This window comes from Halichoeres trimaculatus, unplaced genomic scaffold (assembly GCF_033239565.1).
Source record: "Halichoeres trimaculatus isolate MK-OKI-2021-1 unplaced genomic scaffold, fHalTri1.1 fHalTri1_scaffold_10, whole genome shotgun sequence".
In the NCBI taxonomy this organism is placed as follows: Eukaryota; Metazoa; Chordata; class Actinopteri; order Labriformes; family Labridae; genus Halichoeres; species Halichoeres trimaculatus.
Window position 1 is genome coordinate 2,408,108 of NW_027437187.1, and position 13,056 is coordinate 2,421,163.

The window sequence follows — 13,056 nt, forward strand, 5'->3', positions numbered from 1 at the left end:
GCGTCCCTTGGTGGAAAAAAAGCAAGAATGATTAACCAATCAGATGAGGCTGCAGTCATGACACTGCTCACCTGTGATTGGCCAAGACTGTGTCAAGGGAAGCCATCCCGTCTTTGGCCTCAAACCAATCAAATCACAGTATCCTCATCATCAAGCCACTGAATGAAATCAGGGAGATTAGCATATTAGCAGTGTGCATGAAGCAGTTGGTTGTGTGTTTGAGTGGGCGGTTGAGTAAATTCATACGATATTTAAGCTAAGTCAAGAGGACAATGTACGTGTGTGAATGAGTGACTGAGGGTGGGAGAGTGAAAGGGTGTGTCGATGTTCAGACTGTTGGTTACATAACAAGCGTGTGTAAGTCAAATGAGCGCTCTCTGGATGCTCTAACAGGTCATTCCATTACATGAAATAGTGATATACAATCTGCAACATAGTCTTTTATGAACCCCACTCACTAAAAAACATACAGATTAGAGGCTTTGTCTCACTTGGCTTCCTCAAAAAAAAATATCCCCAAGTCACGCCACTTTCTTACACACAACACTAATAATAATAATTAATAATTTAATAATTTTATTATTTGTAAAGCACTTTTAAACCATAGTTTATAAAGTGCTTTTACGAGCATTCAGCACAAAATAATAAAACACAAACGAACAAACAATGAGCACAAAAAAGTAAAAACAAAAAGCACAGCTTAAATTTAGACTAACAGATAGAGACAGTGTAAAAGGACATGAGGTGAAAAGGTCCTTTCCATAATTTATAGTTCTTAATAGGAACCCAGGAACCCAGACAATACAAGAACCATGCAGCCTAAAAAGAGTCCATGAGGACCAAACATAAAATCAGCAAGAATAGGAAACGCAATAAAAAAATTTTAAAAGGTGAACCATTAAAAACTTAAAATCATAATTAATAGCACATAATAGTATTTATAAATGAACGAAAAGGAGTAAAAGAAGGTAAAGAAAAACAAACAGTAAAACAAAATGAGATAGAGATAAGAGAAATTAAAAGATGGTAAAAGACAGTAATAGACGGCATCACATAAAGGCAAGTCTGTAAAAGTATAAAAGTAAAAGCGTGAATGCAGACTGATATCAGATTTTTTCAGTGGGAGTCCGTTAATTTGTGTTTTTGGTCAAGTAGGGTGCAGAGGAAACCGGCAGAGGAGCAGGGAGGGGGTGTTTGGTGCGAGCGCCCTGGGCTTCTGCTGCACAAAAACACTGCTGTAGGGGTAATTTCTGCCCTAAACCTTGTGATAGGACCCATCTTGTTCCATCCCAGAGTATCACTTTAAGTTTTCTCCTGTGAGCTCTAGTATTTTTCTAAGTCAAATCAAGTCCTGTACTTGGATGTTATATCGAAAAACTCAAAAACCACCCACCCCCTTCTTTTATTTGGAGTTAACTTGATAAGTTGATGAGTTTAACCCTTGCACTGGTTAAAAAGTTGATTGATCCTGTGATTAGCCCTTTTATTCTTGACAGGCTCTAATGTACATTGTTACATTGAGTTTCATTTGTCTTTAGCCCTGGTTCTCCTGGCCTCATAGAAGTGAAGAACTTCATGTTGCGGTGAAAAATGAGTCCAGAATGTGTTGATTCTGTTATGATAAAACCACAACACTTTTTTTTCCTGTGTTCCTTGTACCCCAGGGTACCCAAATGTGTGTTGTATATACTCGCTCTTTAAAAAAATAAATAAAACTAAAGTCAGAACATCAGAAAAATTCAATTTTGTTTTTCTCTTTTTTTGAGTGAATTACAGCTTTGAAACTTTGTTACACTACATAAAGACATAATTGAGTTACATCAGCCTATAGCCACGGTTTGTCCTGAATCAATTGAGGTGCTGCACTTCACAGAGAAAATGAGACCACAGTGAGTAAAAATATGACAGAAGCAAAAATGGCTCAGAGAGTGCTTGGGATTTTAAGAGTTTTAAGCAGACTTCAGCCCTTGAGCACGTTTGGAATGGCCAGTGTGACTGCAACCGTGCCGTGCTTGAGCAGGATTCACTTCTCTGCTGTGGGACGCTTCAGAGAGGTGGGCTTCAACACGGTTTACTTAATGCACGAGCACAAGCACACGGACAGCGCGTGTGATCCATGACTTATGATCACCGTGAGCGCGTCTCTCGACAATCATTTTAAACTAAGCGGGCTGTTAGAGGGCTGTGTCGGGCCAAGACAACTTGAAGTCTAAAAGTCCCTAAAAGTTGCAGCAGTGCTCTGTGTCTCATTTTGCTGTCTCTGATGAGACCACTTCATGCAAACAGACACTTCACGTGCGCGTGTACGTTACGGCGCTCTCTCCTCAGAACAGAAGAGAGTGCAGGTGGAGGAGACTGACTGAGCCAGTGAATTATCCGGGGCTGAGGAAAAAACATGCTGGGCTGAAGCCCTGAATGCCCAGGCCAGGCGACACCTATGACTAATACCAAGAGACGAGAGCATATCACCTCTGTCCTTAACTCTCTCCATTGGCTTCCAGTTCATTTTAGGATTGATTTTAAACTTTTAATGTTTGTTTTACAGCTCTTAATGGTTTGGTCCCTTCTTATTTATCTGAGCTTTTAACTGTCCGTGAACATGGAAAAGTGCTGAGCTCGTCAAACCAACTTTTATTGGAAGTGCCCAGGTCAAGAGTCAAAAGCTGCGTTTCCACCAAGCAGTACAGGTCGGTTCAGTACGGTTTGGGACAGTTAAGTCTCATCCTGTTTGCGTTTCCACAGCAAACTGTGCCCTCTCGGGGTGGGCGGCGTGTAAGCTGGATGCCGGAAGCTGCAGCTGGTAAACAATAGCGCGACGCCGTAGCAGCTTACCCCGCTATTAAATCCAACAAAGAAGAAAACGCGACACAGTGAACAAAGAGCACGGATGGAAGACATGCAGCATTTCATCCTCTCTGTGATTTTCATGTAACTCTCTGTTACAAAGTGCAACCAAGCTTCATTTCACAGAAGTCTGTGTGCCGCAAGGAGAAATGCAGCCGCTGTCAGGGTAAGTGACGATTCTTTTGACCAATCAGCGGTCTGCAGTGTGTTGCTCCACCTCCCGAGAGCAGATCGGTTCAGTCTGGCACCCATACGAAAGGGTCCCAAAAAAGTGGGACGGCTCGTCTCGGTTTTTAGGGATCCGTCCCGGGATGAGTCAGTGGAAACGCCGCTAAAGTCGCACCGTACCGAGACGAACCGACCCGGACTGCTTGGTGGAAACGCAGCTAAACACTGGGGTGACCGAGCTTTGTCAGTTGCAGCATCCAGGCTCTGGAACAAGCTCCCTTCAGAAATGCTTCTCGTCTCTGACTTGGGCCATTTTAAATCTAAACTGAAAACATATTTATTCAGGATGACTTTAATGCCCAGTCTGTGACATTTTTATTCTGTTCTATTTTCTTTCTTTGTTTTTTTGCTTTATTCTTGTTATAGTTATTGTATAAACTTATTGGTTTTTATAGTTTTTATACATTTTCTACTGTAAAACACTTTGGGTGGCACCCATAGGTGGTTAAAAAGGGCTGTATAAATAAAGCACATTCACATTTACATGTTGTTGTGTTTGTGTGAAGGTGGGGGCTCTGCTATGGATCAGTGTGAGGACAGAGAGGAGGGAGCCCCTCCCTCTAGAACCCTCCCTCTGTGTGGGGACCAGGAGAGCCAGACCAGAGCTCAGAGGTGAGACCAGGATCTCTAACAGTCCAGGACTCTTCTCCATGTCAGAGCTCAGCACTCACATCACTCTGTGTGTGTGTGTGTGTGTGTGTGTGTGTGTGTGTGTGTGTGTGTGTGTGTGTGTGTGTGTGTGGGTGTGTGTGGGTGTGTGTGTGTGTGTGTGTGCGTGCGTGCGTGCGTGCGTGCGTGTGTGTTTGGCGTGTGCGTGTGTGTGCGTGTGTGTGCGTGTGTGTGTGTGTGTGTGCTCCCAGCTGTGTGTCCTTACAGAGTGATCGGTCTAAGGGTCAGCTTGATAACTTCAGAGCAGTCCATCAGTCTGATGGTCCAAAGTAATAATCTCTCTCAGTGTTTTTATCAGAATTCAAACTTCAGAAAAGTTTGTGGTAAATTTCAGCAGAACTCAAACCTTAGAGATTTTCAGTTTTCATGTTTATTCATCAGTATTTGTGATTCTGTCAGGGTCAAACACCAGAGACCAGACTCTCCTGGACCTGGATCCAGCTGTGTGTCCTTAAAGAGTGACTGGTCTGCAGACAGACAGAATGATTTTGAAGATGGAGAGATTCATGTTGATGAAAGGTGAGTCTGTCTAAGGTAACTTCCTGTTGTTGTGTGTGAAACATCTGATCCTAACGGTGCTTGGTGTTTTCTCTGTGAAGGTGAACATGTTTCAGTCTTTGTCTTTCTATCAGGATCCAACAGCAGTAAACAGGACTGGAGGCAGAAAGACCTGGACTCAGCATGTCTCTTCATGTGTGTCCTGTGTTTGTAGGAGGATCCAGCAGATAGAGTCTATCACATGAACACTGTGTGTCATTCTGTTAGAAACACTCCATGATCTTCTGTTTGTTCCACAGAGTTCAGAGATCAGAGGCTCCCATTGGTCAGTCTGCCCAGCAGCATCACACACAGCTGGATGACTCCATATTGATGGTGTGTAAATGTCCAAACACAGCTCCTCCTGACAATCAGAGCACACACTCATTCTGTTTGAGCTTTCTGAAGAGTTTCCTGATCACACTGCAAACATCATCTCTGCCTGAATTCTCTTCACACTCAGTGTTTGACTGATTGAATGAAGCCGCACATTTCTGAGCTGCTCACACTCACAGGTCACAGGTCAGAGGTCAGAGGTCATGCTGGATGCTGATCTCACACAGACTCAGACTTTGTCAGCAGAGAGCAGAGTTGACAAACTGAGTCCAGTTTGAGCTTTAAACAACACAAAGACTTTGCTTCATGTTAATGACAGCTGCTGCTTTCAGCTTCATTCTAAGAAACACATCAGCTCTAAAGTCACTGCAGACTTTTTCTGGATGAAAGCACACCAGGAGATTTCTCCATCATCAAGTTTATTCCATAGAAACTTCATTTGTAGAAGACAGGAGCATCCACAGACTAAGAGGTGGAGCAGCTTTGTGATCCAGTCTCCATGCTGGACTCTGCAGACCAGCAGGCTTTCTGTCTGTCACACATGATCTGATCTGACCTTCCACAAGTTCAACCTGACATTTTCTTCTGTTCCAGCTGCTCCAGGAGAACATCATCAGCTTCGTAAAGAGCCAGCTGAAGGAGATCCAGCGAGCTCTGAGTCCAGATTACCCAGAATGCTTTGAGAGTCAGAGGGAGGATGAGGATGAAGAGCAGAGGAGGAGCAGAGAGGCGTTCCTGAAGATCACTCTGCACTTCCTGAGGAGAATGAAGCAGGAGGAGCTGGCTGACTGTCTGCAGAGCAGTAAGAGGATTTGAACACATTGAACATGATGGAAAGAGGAAATGGGATAACATGGGAGAGGTTTACATTTCAAACTCTGCTCTGAATATGACGCTCACATTTGGATCACATCTATGAGCTGTGACAAACTGTTCACAACTGATGAGCTGAAGAGATTTCAGAGAGGAGCCAAATCAAATCCTTCCTGATGTCAGAAAGTAGAAACTCATCAGACTGATTGTAGCTTCACATCATTCATTACATTTCTGTTTTCTTCTTTCAGGAGCTGTTGTTGCAGAGTGCAGACGTAAAGTGAAGTCTGGGCTGAAGGAGAAGTTCCAGTGTGTGTTTGAGGGGATCTCTAAAGCAGGAAAGCCAACCCTTCTGAACCAGATCTACACAGAGCTCTACATCACAGAGGGAGGGACTGGAGAGGTCAATGAGGAACATGAGGTCAGACAGATTGAAGCAGCATCCAGGACACCAGACAGAGCAGAAACTACCATCAGACAAGAAGACATCTTTAAAGGCCCACCTGGAAGACAGGAACCAATCAGAAGAGTGCTGACAAAGGGAGTGGCTGGCATCGGGAAAACAGTCTTAACACAGAAGTTCACTCTGGACTGGGCTGAAGACAAAAGCAACCAGGACATCCAGTTCACATTTCCATTCTCTTTCAGAGAGCTGAATGTGCTGAAAGACAGAAAGTTCAGCTTGGTGGAACTGGTCCATCACTTCTTTCCTCAAACCAAAGAAGCAGGACTCTGCAGGTTTGAAGAGGTCCAGGTCCTCTTCATCTTTGACGGTCTGGATGAGTGTCGACTTCCTCTGGACTTCCACAACAACCAGGTCCTGACTGATGGTACAGAGTCCACCTCAGTGGATGTGCTGCTGACAAACCTCATCAGGGGGAACCTGCTTCCCTCTGCTCGCCTCTGGATAACCACACGACCTGCAGCAGCCAATCAGATCCCTCCTGAGTGTGTTGACATGGTGACAGAGGTCAGAGGGTTCAGTGACCCTCAGAAGGAGGAGTACTTCAGGAAGAGATCCAGAGATGAGGAGCAGACCAGCACCATCATCTCCCACATCAAGACCTCCAGAAGCCTCCACATCATGTGCCACATCCCGGTCTTCTGCTGGATCACTGCCACAGTTCTGGAGGATGTGCTGAAGACCAGAGAGGGGGGACAGCTGCCCAGGACCCTGACTCAGATGTACATCCACTTCCTGGTGGTTCAGTCCAAAGTGAAGAGCATCAAGTTTGATGGAGGAGCTGAGACTGATCCTCTCTGGAGTCCAGAGAGCAGGAAGATGATCAAGTCTCTGGGAAAACTGGCTTTTGAGCAGCTGCAGAAAGGAAACCTGATCTTCTATGACTCAGACCTGACCGAGTGTGGCATGGACATCAGAGCAGCCTCAGTGTACTCAGGAGTGTTCACACAGATCTTTAGAGAGGAGAGAGGACTGTACCAGGACAAGGTGTTCTGCTTCATCCATCTGAGCGTTCAGGAGTTTCTGGCTGCTCTTCACGTCCATCTGACCTTCACCAAGTCTGGACTCAACCTGATGGAACAACAACAAACAGCATCATGGAAGTCTAAACTATTCAGAGTCAAACCTAAACTGGAACACCTCCATCAGAGTGCTGTGGACAAGGCCTTACAGAGTCCAAACGGACACATGGACTTGTTCCTGCGCTTCCTCCTGGGTCTCTCTCTGCAGACCAATCAGAGTCTCCTGAGAGGTCTGCTGACACAGACAGGAAGTGACTCACAGACCAATCAGAAAACAGTCCAGTTCATCAAGAAGAAGCTCAGTGAGGATGTGTCTGCAGAGAAAAGCATCAACCTGTTCCACTGTCTGAATGAACTGAATGATCGTTCTCTAGAGGAGCAGATCCAACAGACCCTGAGATCAGGACGTCTCTCCACAGATCAACTGTCTCCTGCTCAGTGGTCAGCTCTGGTCTTCATCTTACTGTCCTCAGACAAAGATCTGGACCTGTTTGACCTGAAGAAATACTCTGCTTCAGAGGAGGCTCTTCTGAGGCTGCTGCCAGTGATCAGAGCCTCCAACAAAGCTGTGTAGGTGGATCAATGACAGATTAAAAACATGTTGTTCATGACATGTGAAACATTGAGTCTGTGCTAAACACTGATTCTTCTCCAGGCTGAGTGGATGTAAGCTGTCAGAGAGAAGCTGTGAAGCTCTGTCCTCAGTCCTCAGCTCACAGTCCTCCAGTCTGAGAGACCTGGACCTGAGTAACAACGACCTGAAGGATTCAGGAGTGGAGCTGCTGTCTGCTGGTCTGAAGAGTCCACAATGTAAACTGGAAACCCTCAGGTCAGTGAGAAGCTGAAAGTAAGATCTTACACCGTCACACACAGTCACACATAGCACCTCATTGACTTCATAATATAAAAAAGTACATTCATTTATGGTCCTTTATGCATCATTAAGTATTTATTAGCAGGTCTTGACATTGGGTTTCTATTGTTAGCTGACAGAAAAAAAAAACAGTTTTATCAAGCACATCAGCAAATATATTGATTGAAATTTACCAAAAGATGTATGGGTACTTCTCCTTTTAAAAAACAACAACAAAAAGAAGAACATCTAATTTGACAGATCTCTGATGTCCTCTCAGGTTTTCTGGATGTAACCTGTCAGAGAGAAGCTGTGAAGCTCTGTCCTCAGTCCTCAGCTCACAGTCCTCCAGTCTGAGAAACCTGGACCTGAGTAACAACGACCTGAAGGATTCAGGAGTGGAGCTGCTGTCTGCTGGTCTGAAGAGTCCACAATGTAAACTGGAAACCCTCAGGTCAGGTTTCAGGTTATATTAATGAAAGTGGTCAAAGTGGTTCACTTTTCCTCACAGTCTGATTTTTTCTCTACCTCCAGTCTGTCAGGATGTCTGATCACAGAGAGAGGCTGTGCTTCTCTGGCCTCAGCTCTGAGATCCAACCCCTTCCACCTGAGAGAGCTGGACCTGAGCTACAACCATCCAGGAGACTCAGGAGTGGAGCTGCTGTCTGCTGGACTGGAGGATCCACTCTGCAGACTGGACACACTGAGGTAAAACCAGACAACAAGAGCTCAAAGACTGAATGTGAAAAAGAAAACATCTCATTTCACAAAAAGATCCAGGGGGTATTGCACAAAACCAAGATCAGGGATTAAGCTGGTAAATATTGGTTATCCTGGATGAACTTAGCATCATGTTCAAGCAGGCTAAGTTTATCCTGGACAAGTAACCATGGTGATTTACTCTCTGCAGCTAGCCTGCTCCAGACCAGGCTAACAACCAGGATCAGGTTAATCCTGAGGTGGCTCTGCTGTCAGTACTGTTAGAAATGAGTGTGTTTTACAGCATCTTCATGGTTTTTATACACGTTACATCATTGAATCATCCTGCATCCAAACATTATCACTGTAGTCTTTTCATTTGCCCGTACTTTGAGTATTATTTATTTGCACAGATTATATAAAGACTAAAATCACATATGAAAAGACAAAATATTTGAACAATTAAAATAAGAAGACAGTTTACTTGAAATCTGTTCCTTGTCAATACAACACCAGATGTTAAAAACCTGAACATAAAGAATGAGAAGGAGGTGATTGAAAAAGAGAGAAAAGAAATATATATCACCATTTAAACATTTGAACTACAGTGTAAGTGACAGAAGATCATTTTGTTTTAACTGTCTGCTAAAAACAGACAAAGTCATGACTTTCCATGTGGATCTAAAGGGTTCCACATCATTCAGACTTTATTTTGAACTTCAACAATCTTCCCTTCATTCATTTGGTCTCATTGCTGTCAGGCCTAGTGTTTTAACATCATTTAACACGCTGCAGATTATTTTTATATTTAGTCTTCACCTTTTTCCAGGTCCTTTTCTGACCGTTTGGTCTTCATGAAGGATGATGGATGAAACAGAACTCAAGATGGAAAAACTGATTCAACAGATAAAACTGACATAGAGTAGATTTGTTCTTTGAACTTCATGATGCTCTACATAAGTAACATGCACTTCCATGGCCACATTAAGGCAAACAACAAACACAAATATCTACTGTTAATGTTTGGACATAAAGTCATGAGCTCTGTAACCTTTAACTGTGGTTATGCCAGCTCCTGTGGAGCACACTTTATTCATTGTACATGTTACTTACCCATCAAGCCAGTCCTCTTTTGTTTGACAGACTTTCTTCCTCTCCTTTTTATCAGCGTTGATGTTGCCTTCTTTCATACTTTGTCTCTCATTTTTTCAAATTGCTGAAGGAGCAGTTCTTTTGTGGAGCAGGTGTGAAGAACGACGCGCGTCCTTGTTCCATTTTCCATCGGTGATTCTGTGATCGATCTCGTGGTCTTCTTGAGAAAGCCGTGAACTCACACTTATCCCAACGATCCACACCTGGCTTGACTGAGCTGCTTCATTTCATCCTGGCTTGACAAACGTGAAACCAGTTAATCCAAGACAGCACCAACAAGGCTCAGTCAAGCTGCGCCTGCTCATTTTTCCTAAATGTCTTTATCCAACTTTTGTGCAATACCCCTCTGGTTTGTTCAATCCTCCTCATGATCATCTTTCATGATCAGCTGATTGATCAGGTAAACTACAGCTGTCCTGTCTTCTTACAGTGACATTAACACATCAGATTTCTGACAGTTTCTACGTTTAGAGAGAATTCTGACTGAAGCAGCTTTTCTGTCAGCATCCAGAGTAAAGGCTGTGAATTCAGATACATGAGGACTCTGATAAATGTTGACACCATACGTCTCTGTGAAATGTTCTCTGAAGTTTCATTTGATGCTGTGAAAAACCTCCTCATGTAACACACTCTCCTGTGTGTTGACTCCAGCATCACTTCACCTCTCTGATGGTTGTGTTCTCTACAGAAAAAGTCCCATCTGACTGATCATCCACTAATGTTGTGAGTGAACATGAAGAAGGCAGATGTTACATGGTCAGAACATCAGGCTGATTGAAAACATGGAGAAACACACAGACCTAATCTCTAGGAGACAGTGTGTTCTGATCAAATGAATCTGATCAAATATTATACAAACTCATTTTTCCTCCTGACACAGAAAAAGAGCAGACTACTTTAAAGAGACAGAACAAAGGGAGAGCAGGAATTGGCCTTACTCATTTCAGAGAGGACATGAGAAGCAGAACATGGACTTTATGGATCCAAAGAGCAACAGGCAGCCTTTGCTTTTTGACTCTTTCTGTTCTTCTTTTCCTCCAGGATCTCCACACTGTCAGAAAAAGGGACAGAGTGATGGAGACAGTTGGTTCAGAGGAGTTTCAGCCTGTTTCTCTGTCACAGGGACAAACTGAGGATCACTGCTTCATGTTGAGCAGCAGTTAGGACTCATGTTGGACAGAAAATCACTCTGACTGTGTTTCTTCCTCCAGGGTGGACCATGGTGGACAGCAGAGGTTAAAACCTGGTGTGAAGAAGTGTAAGTGTGGAATCAGTTTGACTCCTGATGAGCAAACAGCAGACTGTCAGCTCACAAAGAATGAAGCCTTCAGGTGTGTCTGATGATAAACTGCTGCTGTGTTGTGTCTTTTTCTCTCCATCAGATTTCTGTGAACTCACTCTGGACTCAAACACAGCTCACAGAAAGCTCAGACTGTCTGAAAACAACAGGAAGGTGACATACGTGAGAGAGGATCAGTCATATCCTGATCATCCAGACAGATTTGATTTCTATCATCAGCTGCTGTGTAGAGATGGTCTGACTGGTCGCTGTTACTGGGAGGTGGAGTGGAGAGGAGACGTTGATATATCAGTGAGTTACAGAGGAATCAGAAGGAAAGGAGGCAGTGATGACTGTAGGTTTGGATCCAATGATCAGTCCTGGAGTCTGTTCTGCTCTGATAAATGTTACTCTGTCAGTCACAATAACAGAGGAACAGACCTCCCTCTGTCCTCGTTCTCCTTCTTTCACAGAGTAGCCGTGTATGTGGACTGTCCTGCTGGCACTCTGTCCTTCTACAGAGTCTCCTCTGACTCACTGATCCACCTCCACACCTTCAGGACCACCTTCACTGAACCTCTCTATCCTGGCTTTAGGTTGTGGTTTCCTGGTTCCTCAGTGAGTCTGTGTTGAGTGAAGGACGGAGAGTCTCCTCCTCTCTACACAAACACAAAGAGCTGCTGAAGAACAGTTTAGCCTCTGCACTAACACAAACTTCAGCTGATTCTTTGACTCTTTCTATCCTGTCACATCAGTCTGAATGTCTGTGATCAAAGAGCAGGACTCAGTGGAAAACTGGCTCACTGAACTGGACTTATTTACATCTCTATGGTGAAAAAATCCGGCCTCATTCAGACTGTTTTTCTTCAAAGTGTTGATGAGAAAGTTTGTCAGAGACGTCTGAGTCTGATTCATGAAAGTGTTCTTCACCTGCAGAGTTGTTCTCACCTGTGTTTAAACCGATGAAAGCCATGTCCTCATGAGACTGAGACAAAAAGAGCTGGAGCTGAATGAACGGCTCTCACTGGGTGATTTGAAGCTGATGGAGAACAATCTAGAAGCAGAGACATGGGGCTGCAGGTCGTCTGCTGGATGTTATTTATTTGGACAAACACTTCCTGTTTGATTCTGTGATGTGATGTCTTTAAATGTTTCATATACATTGACTTTGTACTGTGTGTACATTTTGTTTCATAATGAAGTGAATAAATAGTTTGATTATCAAATTAAAGACATGAGATTATTGCTGATCACAAAAGTGGGGCCCTGGTTTAGTCCTTCACCTTTTTATCAGTTAATGCTCCAACAACTGATGAGTCTTCATTGTTCTGGGAAACCTGTCAAACTTTCTCAAGAGGTCTTTCTCATTTCCTATGTCCAGTATAGACACAGACAGGCAGAACAAAGGCTCTTTGAGCTCCAAACTTACACTGGCTGAGGAAGCCTCTGTTAGAAATCCATCTACCAAAAGGCTAAAGGAAATTTCTGCACTCTGTTCCACCCTTGATGCTTTCTTAATGCATGTACACAGAAATGAAAGTGAGATTTTGGAAACAGAAAATGTGTGAACATGGTGATAAGGCTGGGAAATATTTGGCCAACCTAACCAAGAAGAAAAACAGACTCTCATCTGGTAAGGTACCAGGACCTGATGGGCTCAGCAGTCAATTTCATAAAGAGTTTTAAGAACTGTTACACTACAAACATTTTCTATGTGGCTTTGAAAAAAAAGTTTGTCCTGTGTCTCTGAGGGAAACAAACACCTCTCTAATTTTGAAGGATAAGTGACCTGAGGATTACGCCTCTTGCAGGCCAATCTCTCCACTAAATGCTGATCCCAATAAGCCATTAACAATAAGGTGGGAAGGGATGTTGGTTTTTCTTTTGAAGGGGGACCAAACAGACTTCATCAAGGGTCATAACTGGTCTAACAACATGTGCAGGTTGAACAGAATCCAGTTCTCTCAACAACAGTCAACAGGTGGTCTGCTCATGTCTCTGAACTCAGAAAAGACTTTCCACTGAGTTGAATGGCCTTATCTGTTTCCACCCTGAATAAATGTGGTCAAGGTGAACACTTTGTTAGATGAGTGAATGACTGTATTACACACCTTCAACTGCTCTTCCAGCTTTTCCTCTCAGTGTGGAAGGTGTCAGGGCT

General features: G+C 43.7%; 1 protein-coding gene across 2 annotated transcripts; it reads left to right on the forward strand.

Annotated features, from left to right (window-relative positions):
• The first annotated feature begins 5,269 nt into the window (after positions 1-5,269).
• LOC141796695 (NLR family CARD domain-containing protein 3-like) lies at positions 5,270-11,962 on the forward strand. 2 transcript variants are annotated; one of them, XM_074677940.1, is made up of 7 exons: positions 5,270-5,416; positions 5,679-7,482; positions 7,568-7,741; positions 8,046-8,219; positions 8,300-8,473; positions 10,828-10,874; positions 10,999-11,962. In XM_074677940.1, exons 1-7 carry the CDS (start codon positions 5,380-5,382, stop codon positions 11,526-11,528), a joined length of 2,940 nt encoding a protein of 979 aa, XP_074534041.1. In that variant the 5' UTR covers positions 5,270-5,379; the 3' UTR covers positions 11,529-11,962. The 2 variants fall into 2 exon arrangements, with proteins under 2 accessions (XP_074534041.1, XP_074534042.1); XM_074677941.1 differs by having other exon boundaries at positions 5,270-5,413.
• The last annotated feature ends 1,094 nt before the right edge of the window (positions 11,963-13,056 follow it).

Coding starts and splice junctions, on each gene's coding strand:
- LOC141796695 (XM_074677940.1), top strand. CDS start 5,380: ATGAAGCAGGAGGAGCTGGCTGACTGTCTGCAGAGCA. Junction 5,417..5,678: donor GGCTGACTGTCTGCAGAGCA/GTAAGAGGATTT, acceptor TTCTTCTTTCAG/GAGCTGTTGTTGCAGAGTGC. Junction 8,220..8,299: donor TGTAAACTGGAAACCCTCAG/GTCAGGTTTCAG, acceptor CTCTACCTCCAG/TCTGTCAGGATGTCTGATCA.